General features: G+C 52.8%; 1 protein-coding gene across 1 annotated transcript; it reads left to right on the top strand.

Annotated features, from left to right (window-relative positions):
* The first annotated feature begins 5,255 nt into the window (after positions 1-5,255).
* LOC125554765 (wiskott-Aldrich syndrome protein family member 2-like) lies at positions 5,256-13,980 on the top strand. The gene is made up of 6 exons (XM_048718195.1): positions 5,256-5,388; positions 6,936-7,072; positions 11,487-11,867; positions 12,776-12,910; positions 13,113-13,199; positions 13,520-13,980. Exons 1-6 carry the CDS (start codon positions 5,256-5,258, stop codon positions 13,706-13,708), a joined length of 1,062 nt encoding a protein of 353 aa, XP_048574152.1. The 3' UTR covers positions 13,709-13,980.
* Positions 13,981-14,330: the final 350 nt, after the last annotated feature.

The following is a 14,330-nucleotide window of genomic DNA, read 5'->3' as shown; positions in this document are numbered from 1 at the left end:
AGTAGTACTGCTACTAATCGAAGTCCATTGAATGTGGACGACGTACATCCCATCCTTATAAAGCCAAAGCACATGCGTGGATTGATCAATTGTTAGGTGTCTTACGGGGTAAAATTGACAAATTTAACCTATGGACGAAATCAAATCATAGAATAAATTTCTCGTGAAACTATTTCACGTGGCTGACCTTTTTGTGTGACGCCCGACACGAAGGCGTCACACTACACTATGCAACGTCTCACAGATAGGCGCTACACGCCTAGCCAGCGTCGCACCCTTGTGATCCGGAAATTACTAAGTCAGTGTGCAGCGTCAGAGAGTTAGACGCCACACTATACAGTGTAGCACCTAGCTTCTAGGCGTTGCACTAGTGGTTGCTTCATTTTGTAGTGCAATCACTACTGCAGCGCCTGAGAGCTAGGCGCCACACTATACAGTGCAGCGCCTAGCTCTTTGGCTCTGCACAATGACTTAGCAATTTTTAGGCAGTCTGGAGTGCAACGCTGGCCAGACTTGTAGCGCCTATCTGTGAGGCGTTGCACAATGTAGTATGACGCCTTCATGTCAGGCGTCACACAAAAAGGTCAGCCACGTGAAATAGTTTCACGGGCAGTTCGTTCTGTGATTTGATTTCTTCCACGGGTCAAATTTATCAAATTTGCCGTCTCACGGTGTCAAGCTAGACCGAATCACATAATAACACTTAATAAAGCTAGACATATGTGATCTATGATCACGTCGGCGTCTCACCTGTAGGAATGAGAGAGCGAAACGTCAGTGTTTGAGTTGAGGTTTTGCTGTTTTATTTATTTTATTTTCTTCTTCTTCGAGGCACTTCACTTGGGCTTCTTCAAGGCCTTTGAGTCAATGGATAGTGGAGAAAGTGGATTTGGACCATGACTCCAACGGCTCTGGTACGGACGGGCGACCCGGCTGGCGACGGGATTGGCGACGCGGCGTTGGCCGCTGGCCCCGCGAGTCGAAGACCTGGTCGGAGGTGCGGTCGTCAGGGTGGCCAGCGCGCGCGTCCCCAGCGCCGTCCTCGGGCGCGGCGGCGTCTCCGCGCTGGGTGGGGAGCCGATTCTGGGCTCTGGCCGAGGTAAGTGACGATGAGGTTTCGGAGGCGGAGGAGGGCAATTTGATCGCTAGACGCAGTGAAGGTGCGCTGCCGTCGGTCGGCGAGTTCGTGGCGCGTGCCAAGGAGCTGGGGGGCTCGCTCAAAGCCAGGCGGCGCCGCGCTTTCGCGCCCGACGGCCGTGGTGCCCGCCGACCAGGGGTGTCCTGTCGGGCATCGCAGTTGCGTGCGGCGGAGGCGACGCGTGCGCGGCCGCAGCAGGATGAGGCGAGCGACGCGGTGGCCTCGTCGTCGGACTTCTCTCCCCTGCTGGTCTCGGGGCCTTCACCGGCGTCGGAAGAGGAGCCTGGGGCGGTGATGCCGGTGGGGCCACGGGCGGCGGCAGAGGTGCCCAAGCCCTGGCCTAGGGTTGGCGGGGTCGGTCGGGTTGGGCTGCTGGGCCAGCCTCTGGTCGCGGGCCGATCGGGCCCATGCGTGCTGGGCGCGGCCCAAGTTGTCTGCCCAGAGGCGGATGAGGTGCGGGCGGACGTGGGCTGTCCTGTGCGGCCCAGGCCTGGCTCCCCTGGCCTTCTTGTGGGCGCCCAGTACTTAAGTGGCTCTGGATCCGTCGGGGCTCCACAGACTGCTCGCTAGGGTTTCCAGCCACTCCCTCAGAGGTGCGGCGCTTCGACGGTTCCGCACGCCCGCTCACCCCCCGTCCCCTCCCCTCCTCTCGATCGCTCCTTCGCCGAGGTCGTAGCCATGAGATCTAAGGCAGACCAGCGTGGGGACAAGCGGGCGGAGCTGGATCCGGAGGCGGAGCGGCGTCGTGAGCGAGATCTGCACGCCCAAGCGAAGGTGCGCGCGGTGGAGCGCGCCGGTGAGGAGGGTGGCTGGGGGTCTCCCCCTTCCTGGTGGCTCAAGGAGCAGGAGCGAAAGAAGAAGAAGAAGAAGAAGAAGAAGAAGAAGAAGGAGTAGAAGAAGCGGGGGTCGGAGCTCAAGCGCAAGGAGTCACTCCACCCCCTCTGCGGCGTCCGCATCGGCGACCCCGTCACCAAGTAGAAGCAGAAGAAGCACAAGCCGGCGATGGCGGCGGCCTCCAAGCCCTCCTCCTCCAAGGGCACGGTGGTGGAGCTCATCCCCGTCAAGGCCGCGGAGGGGACGGAGTGCTTCAAGTGCGGGCACACGGGCCACTACCAGAACGACTGCACCTTCAAGAAGCTCTGCATGCTCTGCAGCGAGGAGGGCCACGCTTCGTCCTATTGCCCCACGCGCGGCAAGCCTTTGGTGATCCAGACCATGGGCCACGCGTTTGCCGGCGGCGGCTTTTTCTGCTTGAAGTACCCCGAGGAGGCGGATGCGGTGGCGGTGGGACTGCTGGGGGCCAACGCGGCCCTGGTGTTGGCGGCGCCCGGTGTGCTGTCCAAGGAGATCCTGGAGGCAGAGCTCCCCCATCTCTTCGAGGGCGAGTGGGACTGGCAGTTGGCACCTTTTGACACGGATTGTTTCTCTGTGGCCTTCCCCGATCCGGCCATGCCGAGGATTACGACACGCAGCGGCAAACTCTTCCTCTCCATCAACAACATCATGGCTGATATCCACGACGTGGTCCTCGCCGAGCCCAAGGCTCTGTCCATGCCGGAAGTGTGGGTGAAGATGTGGGGCATCCCCCCGAAGCAGCGGCGCGTGGAGCGTCTGATGGCGGCCACGGCCATGATTGGCAGGCCGCTGGTAGTGGATGAGCTGTCTCTGATCCGCTCGGGCCCGTTGCGCATGCGTTTTGCTTGCCGTGCACCGGCCAAGCTGTGTGGACCCGTGCAGATCTGGTTCAATGGTGAAGGCTACAACATCAAGCTCGAGCCGGAGATGGACCTTCCTTGCTAGGCGGCCCCTGCCCTTCCACCCCCACCTCCTCCCAGTGGCAGGGGTCCGGGTGACCAAGATAAGGACAAGCACAAAGACAAGGATCAAGAGCAAGATGCTAGCATGGAGGAGGACGACTCCATCGACACGGCGGCGTGGGACAAGCTCGGGATGTCTACGCCGGTGGAGGGGGCGGCGGCGCCGCGGGCTACAGCGGAGATGGGTTCTGCTGGGTTGTCGCTCTCGATCCCCAATCAGTATGGGTCCAACCTGGGTTCGGTTTCTTCACCTCCCATGTGTGCGGCTCCTGCTGCGACAGCGGGTGCGGGCGGCGGCCGTTCCTCACTCGCTCTCTCCCCTAGCCCCTCGCGTCTCCGCCCGGCCGGGTACCCTACCTCTGGTGGCCGCGGCTCCACCCTGAGCGGCTCGGTGAAGCCGATGAAGAAGATGGCAGTGTGCAAGGTCAGCGCGGAGGCGGTGCGTGCGATGGAGCCGTTGGGGCGCCTCCCACTCCACGGCAGTCTGTCATGGCGTTGGCGGCCCCGATTGCGCTTCCCTCCATCGACCCGCTCCTGCAAGACGCCTCCAAGGCGGCGCTGATCTCCAAGGCCAAGCGCACCAAGACGGTGCCGGCGGCGCCGGTGCGCTCCAGCTCGCGCTCCAAGGAGGCCAAGGGTAACATATCATCGATGCAGAGGGCGCAACTTCTCCAAGCGCAGAAGAACATGGAGATCTCAGGTAATCCACACCCCCGCCCCCCGCTTTACAGTTTTAGATTCCTTTTCAGATGATCATCTGCACGAGGTGTTGGATGCGAGCGAAGTTGACCCCTCGTGCGTGGGGGGGGGGGTCGAGAGCTGATTTCGCTCGTCAACGCCAAGGAGACGGCGCAGGCAGCGTTCGTGGCTGCGGCTGCAGCGCGTGCCGAACAGAGGACCGGGGATCCCGAGGGAGGGGTCATCGCTGCTCTCTCTGTGCCCGATGAGGGGGGTCAGGCAACAGGGGTTGCCCCCTCTCCCTCGCCTTGTAGGGGCAAGGTGAGATGCGTGTCGAAAGCGGTCACCTCGAGAGGTGTCCGGCTACGTAATCGCGTCATCTAGATGCGAGCCCTGTTCTGGAATATTCATGGTTTTGGCCACGCGGGGCGGCGGACCCAACTTAAGGAGTACATGCGCAGAGAGGACGTTGATATCATAGGCTTACAGGAAATGATTAAGGTGGACTTTAGTTTTCACGAGTTGCTTTCTCTAGACCCATTGGAACGGTTTGAGTGGCATCATGTACCCGCAGTTGGGCACTCGGGTGGCATGCTGCTCGGCTTAAGTCGCGCTTTGTATGAGATTATCTCCTGAGATATTGGTTCGTTCTACATTGCCACGCACTTTCGCATTCGGGCTTCGCTTCACGAGTTAGTTGTCATTCAGGTGTACGGACCAGCCGATCACTCGCGATGGGCGGAGCTCTTGGGAGAACTCCAAGCTAAAGTCACCACGGTGACCGCGGCAGCGCTCCCTATCCTGGTAGGAGGGGATTTCAACCTGATCAGGTCGGGAGCAGATAAGAATAACAGTAACATAAACTGGCCTCAGTGTCCATGTTTAATACTGCTATTGCCTCCATGGCCCTAAGGGAGGTGGTCAGGTCGGGCGCGAGGTTCACATGGACAAACAAACAACTGGACCCGGTCCGCTCAGTGCTGGATTGGGTGTTCATGTCACCGGAGTGGGAAATGGGCTTCCCTCTCTGCTCTTTGGTTGCTGAGACCCGCATTGTCTCTGACCATGTCCCACTTGTCTACTCCTCGGGGGAGGATAGGGTGCGGCGCAGCCCACGTTTTTTCTTCGAAATGGTCTGGTTTGAAGTGCCAGGCTTCGAGGAGATCTTTAAGGAGAAATTGTGGGTGTGTGTTAATGAGACTAGGCCCCAGAGGGGCCCGATGGAGTTCTGGAATGTAGTCGGGGGACGGCTCAGGGCTAGCCTCAAGGGGTGGGGCGCTAACCTAAGGAGGAATGATAAGGAGGACAGAGCCGCGATCCTTGCGGAGATCGCAAGGATCGATGCGCAGGCCGATGCCCGGGTCTTTTCGGAGCAGGAGTGGGCCCACCGTTATGCCCTAGAGGGGCAGGTCAAGGCTTCACTCCGGGTGGAGGAAGAATACTGGCGCCGCCGCAGTGGTCTGAAGTGGACACTTAAAGGCGACACCAATACCAAATATTTCCACGCCTACACTAACGGCCGTCGCCGAAAGTGCGCAATTCTCAGGTTGCAATCGGAGCAGGGGCTTCTGTTGTGACAAGAGGACATATCTCGCCACATCTATGAGTTCTACATCAACTTGATGGGGACGTGCGAGGCCAAGGTGGCTGGTATTCACGCGGACGTGTGGGATGCCTCTCAACGTATCATGGAGTGTGAGAACGATGAGCTGGGGCTCGCGTTCCTCCCCGAAGAAATTGACGCCGCCCTAATGGGTATGAAAGTGGACACGGCACCGGGCCCGGATGGGTGGCCGGTGGCTATGTTCAAGCGTTTTTGGCCTATTCTTAGAGGCCCAATTTTTGTGATCTGCAATGGGTTTATGCGAGGGACGGTAGATAGAGCTCGCCTTAATTTTGGAGTCTTAACGCTCATTCCGAAGGTCCAAGGGGCCGAAAACATTAGACAGTTCCGTCCTATTGCGCTCATTAACGTGCCTTTTAAGATTTGTGCTAAAGCGTGTGCCACACGTCTAGGTCCGATCGCTCACCGCTCGATCCACCGTAATCAATCCGTGTTCATTCGCGGACGCAACATACTGGAGGGCCCACTTCCCCTCCAGGAAATTGTACACGAACTCAAACGCACAAAGGAACCGACAGTTCTGTTGAAGCTAGACTTCGAAAAGGCCTATGACCGGGTAAATTGGGATTTCCTGCGTTAGGTGCTTATTAGCTGTGGTTTCTCTGTGGTTTGGGTACACCGCATTATGCAATTGGTCTCGGGAGGCCAAACTACAGTCTCGGTGAATGGATAAGTAGGGCACTTCTTCCGGAACAAGCGCGGACTCAGGCAGGGTGACCCGATGTCCCCTCTCCTGTTCAACTTTGTTGTTGACGCGCTGTCCGCTATGTTGCGGAAAGCGACCGTGGCTGGCCATATCCAAGGGTTGGTAGGCCACCTTATTCCAGGGGGAGTGACACATTTGCAATATGCGGATGACACGCTATTGCTGTTTCGCCCAGACCTGCATAGCATTGCTACGGTCAAGGCGATTCTCCTTAGTTTTGAGCTCATGTTGGGCCTCAAAATAAACTTCCACAAATGTGAGGTGCTCTCGATGGGGATAGAGCCGGAGGAGGGACGACGCGTTACTGATTTGCTCAACTGCAAAGTGGGCAAATTCCCGCTTACGTACCTCGGCCTACCGGTAGACACCAAATGGCCCACGATAGAGGATTGGGAACCTCTATGTGCCAAGGTGAGGGGTAGGGTTTGTCCCTAGAGGGGCAAATTCCTTTCGAAAGCGGTTAGGCTCATACTCACGAACTCGAGCCTTTCCTCCTTGCCAATGTTTGCTATGGGCATGTTTCTGCTCGCAGAATGGGTTCATGTGAAGTTTGACACGCCCCGCGCCAAGTTCTTTCGGGAAGGAACTTGCCTGAACCGTAAGTATCATATGGTTAAATGGGCCTGGGTATGTCGACCCAAGGACTTGGGGGGCCTTGGGATCACCAACTCGAGATTTCTAAACATCGCGATGATGTGTAAATGGATCTGGAAAATTGTCCAGGGGGCAACCGGGATGTGGGCTGGCCTCCTAAGGGCCAAATATTTCCCTAATGGGAATTTCTTTGAAGGGAGGGCAAGGGGCTCCCCCTTCTGGAATGACATGCAGGCGACTGAACCGAATTTGACATGGGGGCAAAATTCTCCATTGGGAATGGTAGGTCGGCTCGCTTCTGGACAGATCTTTGGATAGGGACCCAACCTTTATGGGCCGAACTCCGAGATTTATATGATATTGTGGTTGACCCAGCAGTGACGCTGGCCAATGCGCTCATCTCAACACCACATGAGATTCATTTTAAGCGAGAACTTAACGGGCAAGAGAAATCTAGCCTCGCGGCTCTATGGCGGTTGATTGACCCAATAGGCCTATCGGACCAGCCTGACACGGTGAGTTGGGCGCTCACCAGCTCGAGGAAGTTCTTGGTCAACTCCTTATATCGCAAGATGTGCCGAGGGCCAGCACATCTCGTGATTGCAGGGTTGTGGAAAGTGCAGTTGCCTTTGAAGATCAAAATCTTTCTTTGGCAGATGTTCTGTGATAAATTGCCCACTTCCTTGAACATGCCAGACGTAACGGACCGGCCACTGGATCATGTGCGCTGTGTGGGGGATCCAGAGGATGCCAACCATGTGTTCTTTCAATGCCCTCTTGCGAGGTTTGCGTGGAGCGCTATCCGGACCGCGACGGGTGTCCAATGGGACCTGCGATCGGCTGCGGAGCTTAAACACCTTTTAGATGCGATTCAGGGCCCTACGAAGCGGGTTATGTGGAGTTGTGTAGGGTCACTACTCTGGGCCATGTGGCTAACTAGAAACAAATTCACTATCGAGGGATGCTTCCCAACACATCTGGCTAATATCATCTTCAAATGCAACCTTTTATTGCAGCAGTGGAGTCCGTTGGGGAGGCACAGGGATGCTGAGATGATCAAGACCGCTCAACAACGTCTGATGCAAGTGTACGTGATGGCTAGGGAGCCATGACTACGGTTCTGGCCGTGGTACCTTTTAATGCTTGACGAGCCTACGCGTTCAGTACAGGCTCTGCCTTGTAATCCGCTAGTGGCGTGTTAAGTTTCAAATGAACTGCATGGGCCGGAATGGCTTTTGGTGTTGTTCTGAGACTTGTTGTTGTGTTACGCTGCCATTTGGGGCTTTATTGATTTAAAGCCGGACGCATCTGGCGTCTTCGTTCTAAAGAAGTCCTTTGAGTCAATGGACATTTTCCTACAAAATACATTTGCAAATGAAAAAAATATATACAAAAAAGGAATTTAGATATTCTTTTGCAAATGTTTAGGTGGAAATCCCCTGTATTTCGATACCCACAAAAAAACCCAAGTTGAACACCAACATTTAGGCTTCTTAAAATAGGCTTTCGCCATGCTTTATAAATAAAGCAACAACCAAAAGCGTATAAGGTTGAACGATACAAGATGATGAGGTAGCCCTCTTATAGAATGGATCCCGAGAAATCCGGCACACGCAGAACACACACGCCTACACTACCAGCAACGAGCACCGGGAGAACTACCACACGTAAGCTCTAGGACAAAGCCCCAAAGAGGGAGAATGGCGCAAAGCATTTCCACTGCCAAGTCCACACCAGACAAAGGTCTTCACACGGAGTTCTGACACGGAGAGAAAAACCACAACGACGTCTTCAAGAAGAGCACGGCACCCTGAGGTGTCGCCATCATCGGCACCATGGCATGGAGCTTTCGCTCAGCAACTCACCTGTGCGACCACGAGGCGTCAGGAAGAGCGCCATGATGTCAGCTCCCCCAATCCGGATATGGACATCACCCCATCGAGAGAGAGGACACGTCCGAGCTACCCCTCACAATACCTCACATTGCCCAAGAACCCGGGAAGGGAGCTACCACCAGCACAATGATGTGCGCCAAGAGCAACCATGTGGACCGCCATCCTAAGCCACCACCTCGACTCCCTGCCGCGAGATACCGTGCGCCGCCCACATCACAACGCACTCAACCACGATAGGAAGAGCGACGACACTCCATCTACTCCTAGCCCGGCATCAATCCCCGAGTCTAGGTAGACGCCTCTAGTGTAGGGGCATCCACGCCTGTGTCCTCAGCCAATACCTGGTGGACTGGGGGGGAACATGACTCCGAGACTGCCGACAGCCGCCACCGAGCCAAGGCGAGCTCACATGACGCCGTGTCCATGGTTGCCGACGCCGATCCGCGCACCGACGCAATGCTAACATGACGACTCCCACCGAGCACCACCCAGATCATGCCTACCGCACCTACCCTGAGCAAAATCTCCGACCTGTCTCACACCCAAAGTTGTCCCGCCCGAGCCCGACCCTAGGTCGTCGCCATCCCGACGCACGAGCAACCCATGCGCCACTGGTCCCGACCCAGGAGAAGGCATGGTACAACCACAACCAGCACCCCGCCACCGACCACAAACCGCCGCCGCCAGGACACCCATGAGTACCGGCGACACGAGCCACCACCTACGGCCACCGTCGGACCTCAACGCCACTACTAGAGCAAAGAGCCACAACCAATCAACCACCAAACTTCTCCTCGACAAGGGTAGAGGGGGCGAGGAAGAACTGGCCCCACGCCGCGCTAGTACCGCCGGAGGAGCAACCTCCGCCACCCGCCAGATCTGGCAACTCCAGATCCGGGCAAGGCCCGCCCAGGGCAACCAGGCGCCTAAACGCGGCACAGACGCAATCACATCATGGAATCACCCACCAGGCATGGTCCCGCAATCGCCCGCCCCTCCTAGAGACGAGGAGGTCCACCCGCTTCATGCTCCAACCCCAGCCTTGCTGCCGATGAGGACTCCAACATGAGACAAGAGCTCAGACGAGCTCCTTCCACTTCCATGCGCCGCCAGCTGGCTCCCCAGCGCCAGATCCAGGCAGATCTGGCCAGAAACCCTCATGCGCGCCTCCACGTGCGACCAGCCTACCAAACAACCGCTGCACCACACCCAGAGCCGCGGCGCCACCGCACCGACCGGCTTTGCCTATCAGCACCTGCTGGCGGCGGGGGAGGGGGGAGGGGGGAGGGAGGGATGGAGGCGGGGTACAAGGGAGCGGCGGCTAGGGTTCCCTCCTGTCGCTCACAGGAGTGAGGGGGAGGGTCGGGGAGCCTCAATCTATGCAATCTCACTGGACGGAAGCCAACATTTAGGCTTCTCATCCATTTAAGTTTGTTTTTTCACTTGAAACACTACTCTTCCGCTTCACATAAAATTGTCAAACATGTTTTGGACAGCGGGGGCAAATGCTCCACAGAGCCAAAACACCATACCCACAAAATGTACCGCTAAAGTAAATCTATGGGACACATATTCTTTAACCGTACATAGGCCAAAATTGAGCGCGCGCCCAATTAAATATGCAATTGGCTTGTGCCATCGACACCGAGCACCGTCCCATAGACAACTAGCTGATCAAAGCACGGTGTTTTAGGATTCAGTTTTAGAGATATTTCAGTCATAGCTGAAATCACCGAAATTCAATGGTTTCAGTTTTTCATTTAAGCCAAAGGGTGAAAATTTCTAACTGAATTTGGTTGATATTCAGCCAAATGTTTTCCAATTAAAAAAACAATTCGAATTTTTTGTACCGTGTCTGAAATATTTTTAACGAACTGCAATTATTCAATATGTACCAAAATTAATGAAATTTCTGGAAGAAAGTGAAGGCCACGAGCACGACACACACTTAACGTGTGACAATGACGGGACCTGCATAAGGTTTTCTGCTTCTCCTGTCAACGTGCGTATGTGGTTGTGTGTGACTGAGAGGTGGAACAAAGCTTTATATGGTTTTCTGCTGCGGGATAATCTCATGTGAGCGTATGCGTCTATGCTATGTTTTTTTAGGAACGCCTATGCTATGTTTAAAAAGCTTTTTTTTTCCTTCGAGAAGCACCTGGCCTAACATTTGGATCCTATCAGGTCCATGACTCCATCACACATATCCACGTCAATACGCACGTAACAGCATGCCAAACAAGTTTGGCTCCTGATTAGGATCTCCACAGACCATAGTAAACAGAAGTGGGTGCATTCTAGTTGAATTTCTACCCAATGGTTCTCTAAAATTTCCAGCCCAACTTTAGTATTATGAGCTAGCTAGCATTAAATACCATAAATTTCCACGGTTATGTACATAGACAATATTAAAGATTATCTAGTGCAAAGGATATTATTACTGTAATTTGAATGAACTATATTTGGCGCATCTGGTGTAGTGGTATCATAGTACCATCCCACAGCATCCTATTTGTCCTTCTCCAGTTTTCGTCTAAATAAAGCATAATTAAAGCTCATACTTGTTTTTTTAGAAGATCGCTCATAATTGTTTTTGCGGGGTTATTAGTGCTCACAAAACTATTACAGCAGGTTTTTTCAATGTAAAGATGCTGATTAGCATCCATTATGTGGTGCATGTGGGGAAGCAGAAGCAAGTTTGTCCTTGGTGAACAGTGCTATCATCCTGTGAAATCTTATCAATTGATCGAAGGGCGTATGGCTAATCTTGAACACCCGAGTCAAGATATAGCTTCAAACTCCCAACGATGGTGTGTGAGTATATACTCATGGATCTTTGGATCAACTTAAAGCATCTCTCTAGTCGATCACCTAAAACCTATATGTCTTTACCTACTAATAAACCAGTGGTTGCTTCCGGCCGTCCGTTATCGGACTTTTTGCAAAAAAGTCCCTCTGTTTATGAGAAATTAACCCGCAGTCCTCGTCATAAGTCATAAGTCAGGCCGAACCGGTACGGAGAGAAAAAAATTAGGCCAGCCTCCCGCACCATCCTATCTCCTCGACTCCATCTCCACCTCCAGCCCGCCGCCACCTCTGCCCCGCCCCACCTCACCGTGCGCCGCCGGCCGCAGCCGCGCACCGCCCGCCCCTGCCGCCGCCACCTACTGCCCCGCCCCACCTCACCGCGCCCCGCCCGTCCCAGCCGCCGCCACCTCCTGCCCCGCCCCGCCCCGTGCCCCCTACCGCCGCCACCTCCAACCCCGCCCCGCCGCGCGCCACCCCTCTTCTCCATCTTTTCCCTCGCCATCTCCCTCCTCCCTCCCTGTTCCGCCCCCACCCCTACTTCCCGCAGGCTCAACCATGGTGGTCAACACGGAGACGTGAGCGTGCACGGGTGGCGTCTGTGGACGAGGTGAGTGATGATGCTTCTCCCTATTGGCTACAGAGAGAGATGTAGGGTCAGATTTGATTTGTTTGTCGGTGGACCGGAGCAGATCTTCCTTCCATGTGTATTTGCTCTCTCTGTTGATGATCTCAAGCGGGGGAAGTGCATGACAAAATGCTTATTAGAAAAGGCATGAGGACCTGCCTCTGTTTTTACTGGTTAATTATAAGTTGGTGACATTATTGCTCTGATATGTCGCAAAATCGAATTGATTTCATGCTTGGGCGTGTGGGATAATTGGCGGTTTAGGTCACCCTTCTCTATGATAATGGTATCAATCACTCACACCGTTGTTTCGGGGGAATTTGGTTCCTGTGAATGCCAATGTAGTTTGATTCAGATTGTTGGTGCAACCTTATCTAACGCCAAAAGTTGGTGTGGACACAGGTAGTACTTTGAGGTTTTGAATGCTGTTGTTAATATCACAAAATGAATATCTAAGCGATGACAATTTACAGTGATTCTTTATAGTCTTACAGATCATTTTAGAATGATCATGGAACTCTGTGTGAACAACATACGTCGATGATCATTCAGATTACCATCAAAATGGCACGTTACTTCTTGCTGACAGTGAAAGGACTTATGTATATGCCATTAATGTGGATAGATCGTATGTGTCGTGAAGGACATAGATGTGAATTATTGTTGATGATGATGTTCAATCCTTGTGGAACACTTCAAAGAATTTCTCGGTTGTGATTTACTCAAACAATTTTGCCATGTCCTCTTCTGTTTACAGTTTATTGATCTGTTCAAAGAATTACAAATTTGGATGCACTCTAGTTCTCTTGTTTGACTACTAAACAATATCTATAATACATTGTGTGAGTGTGATTGCTGTACTGACAAGATGTATACCACACCATGTTCAGGCAAACCATCGTTTAGCAACAAACATGCAGAGGCGGCTTATTGGACGTGCAACTGACATTCACATTAGGCCCCTGAATGAAGAGAAAGCTACTCAAGCTGCTACAGATCTTCTTGGTGAACTGTTCATTTTCTCGGTAAGTACTCTGGACCTGAATGGACTGTTGAGTTATTAACAGCTTTCCATTATGCACATCGAAGAACTAAAAACCCGACAAGTCCATGAATCTGTTTTCTGTTATCATTAACTGTCCTAGATCTTCAGATCCCTAGAAATACTTGATGGTTTTATGATGGCAGATGATTACAACTGACATTGACTCCCACATAATTTTTTAGGTTGCTTGTGGTGCAATAATCTTTGTGGTTCATAGAAGTGGCAACTCAGAAGCCAGAAAAGAAGAGGCCCGTAATAAGGCACTGGAGGTAAGATGATTGGTTCATGGTCCGATTGGTTGTGGTCGTGTTTTCTTTTTATTTCCACATCACTCTGGTACTCAGATTTCTAGGATATATTACGAGCAAGTACACCACAGGAAGTGCTAATCTGTGTTGAGGACTCTACTCTCTAGAATTCAGATTTATCTCGGTTACTAACAGTATTTTTATTCTGAACTTACATCTCAGGAGACAAAACAAATCGCTGACAGTTAATTTGGATCATGCCCTACATACAATCTTGTCAAGAGTTGTGCAAGAGTTGTGCAGAGATGATCAACTCTTTTTCCTGTTTATAAAAATGGTAGGAAATAAAGGAGAAGATGGAGGAGCTCGAGAGGGAAAAGCAAATGATGAAGCTGAGAGTGGCCGAGGTGGAGCGGGTAACCGGGGCAGGGGGAGGGTGGCCGTGGGTTCTTCCAAGGGCCTTCACTTCCGGCGTTGCCCAGGCAGAGCCAGAGCCAGAGCCAGCAGCTCAGCAGCCCACGGCTGCTTAGCTGCCGATGCCAGATGCAAATCGCCTCTGTAGGCAGTTCCTTGAATGATTCCATTGCGTTGGAAACCCAACGCTGAGATTTGTGTAGCGCGAGTTGTGAATAGTCCCGGAGAGATTTGGTCCGAATTGGAGCTGTCGATGGAGGATGATATATTCCTTTATTTCTTCTTTTTTTGACATCAGAGGATATTATGTTCCTGGTAGTAACGAGGTACCTGGATTTGTAGTTCGTGTTCAGATTTCATAGTTATACTAATATTTTTGAGCAATCAAGGTAACAACTCAAGTGGTAATTTCTTCTGGCATGAAAGTGATTTTTAAGGACGCTGGATTGGACTATTAGTAGAAAACAAAAGGAACATTGAAAAAGTACGTCAGGAAGCTCGTATTAAGGACTCTACGTCCATCCACAAACGTATTCTGGTGGGAGAAAATGCACCTCAATGAAAATAATAATAATTGGGATCCTTCGAAACAAGTATCTTTGTATTGCATATCATTATTTACTGCATTTACACTAAATCCTGACAAAATAACCTTTGGAGTACTACCTAGAGAACGAGCAAATTAAGCCGCTCAACTTTTTTTTGAAGAAAGACAAAATTAAACATAAGATGGGATGT

This window comes from Triticum urartu, chromosome 4, assembly GCF_003073215.2.
Source record: "Triticum urartu cultivar G1812 chromosome 4, Tu2.1, whole genome shotgun sequence".
In the NCBI taxonomy this organism is placed as follows: domain Eukaryota; kingdom Viridiplantae; phylum Streptophyta; class Magnoliopsida; order Poales; family Poaceae; genus Triticum; species Triticum urartu.
The sequence above is the reverse complement of the archived record's forward strand: the minus strand, read 5'-3'. Positions and strand labels throughout refer to the sequence as shown.

Coding starts and splice junctions, on each gene's coding strand:
- LOC125554765 (XM_048718195.1), top strand. CDS start 5,256: ATGGGGACGTGCGAGGCCAAGGTGGCTGGTATTCACGCGGACGTGTGG. Junction 7,073..11,486: donor TATCGGACCAGCCTGACACG/GTGAGTTGGGCG, acceptor GAAAAAAATTAG/GCCAGCCTCCCGCACCATCC. Junction 12,911..13,112: donor GTGAACTGTTCATTTTCTCG/GTAAGTACTCTG, acceptor ATAATTTTTTAG/GTTGCTTGTGGTGCAATAAT.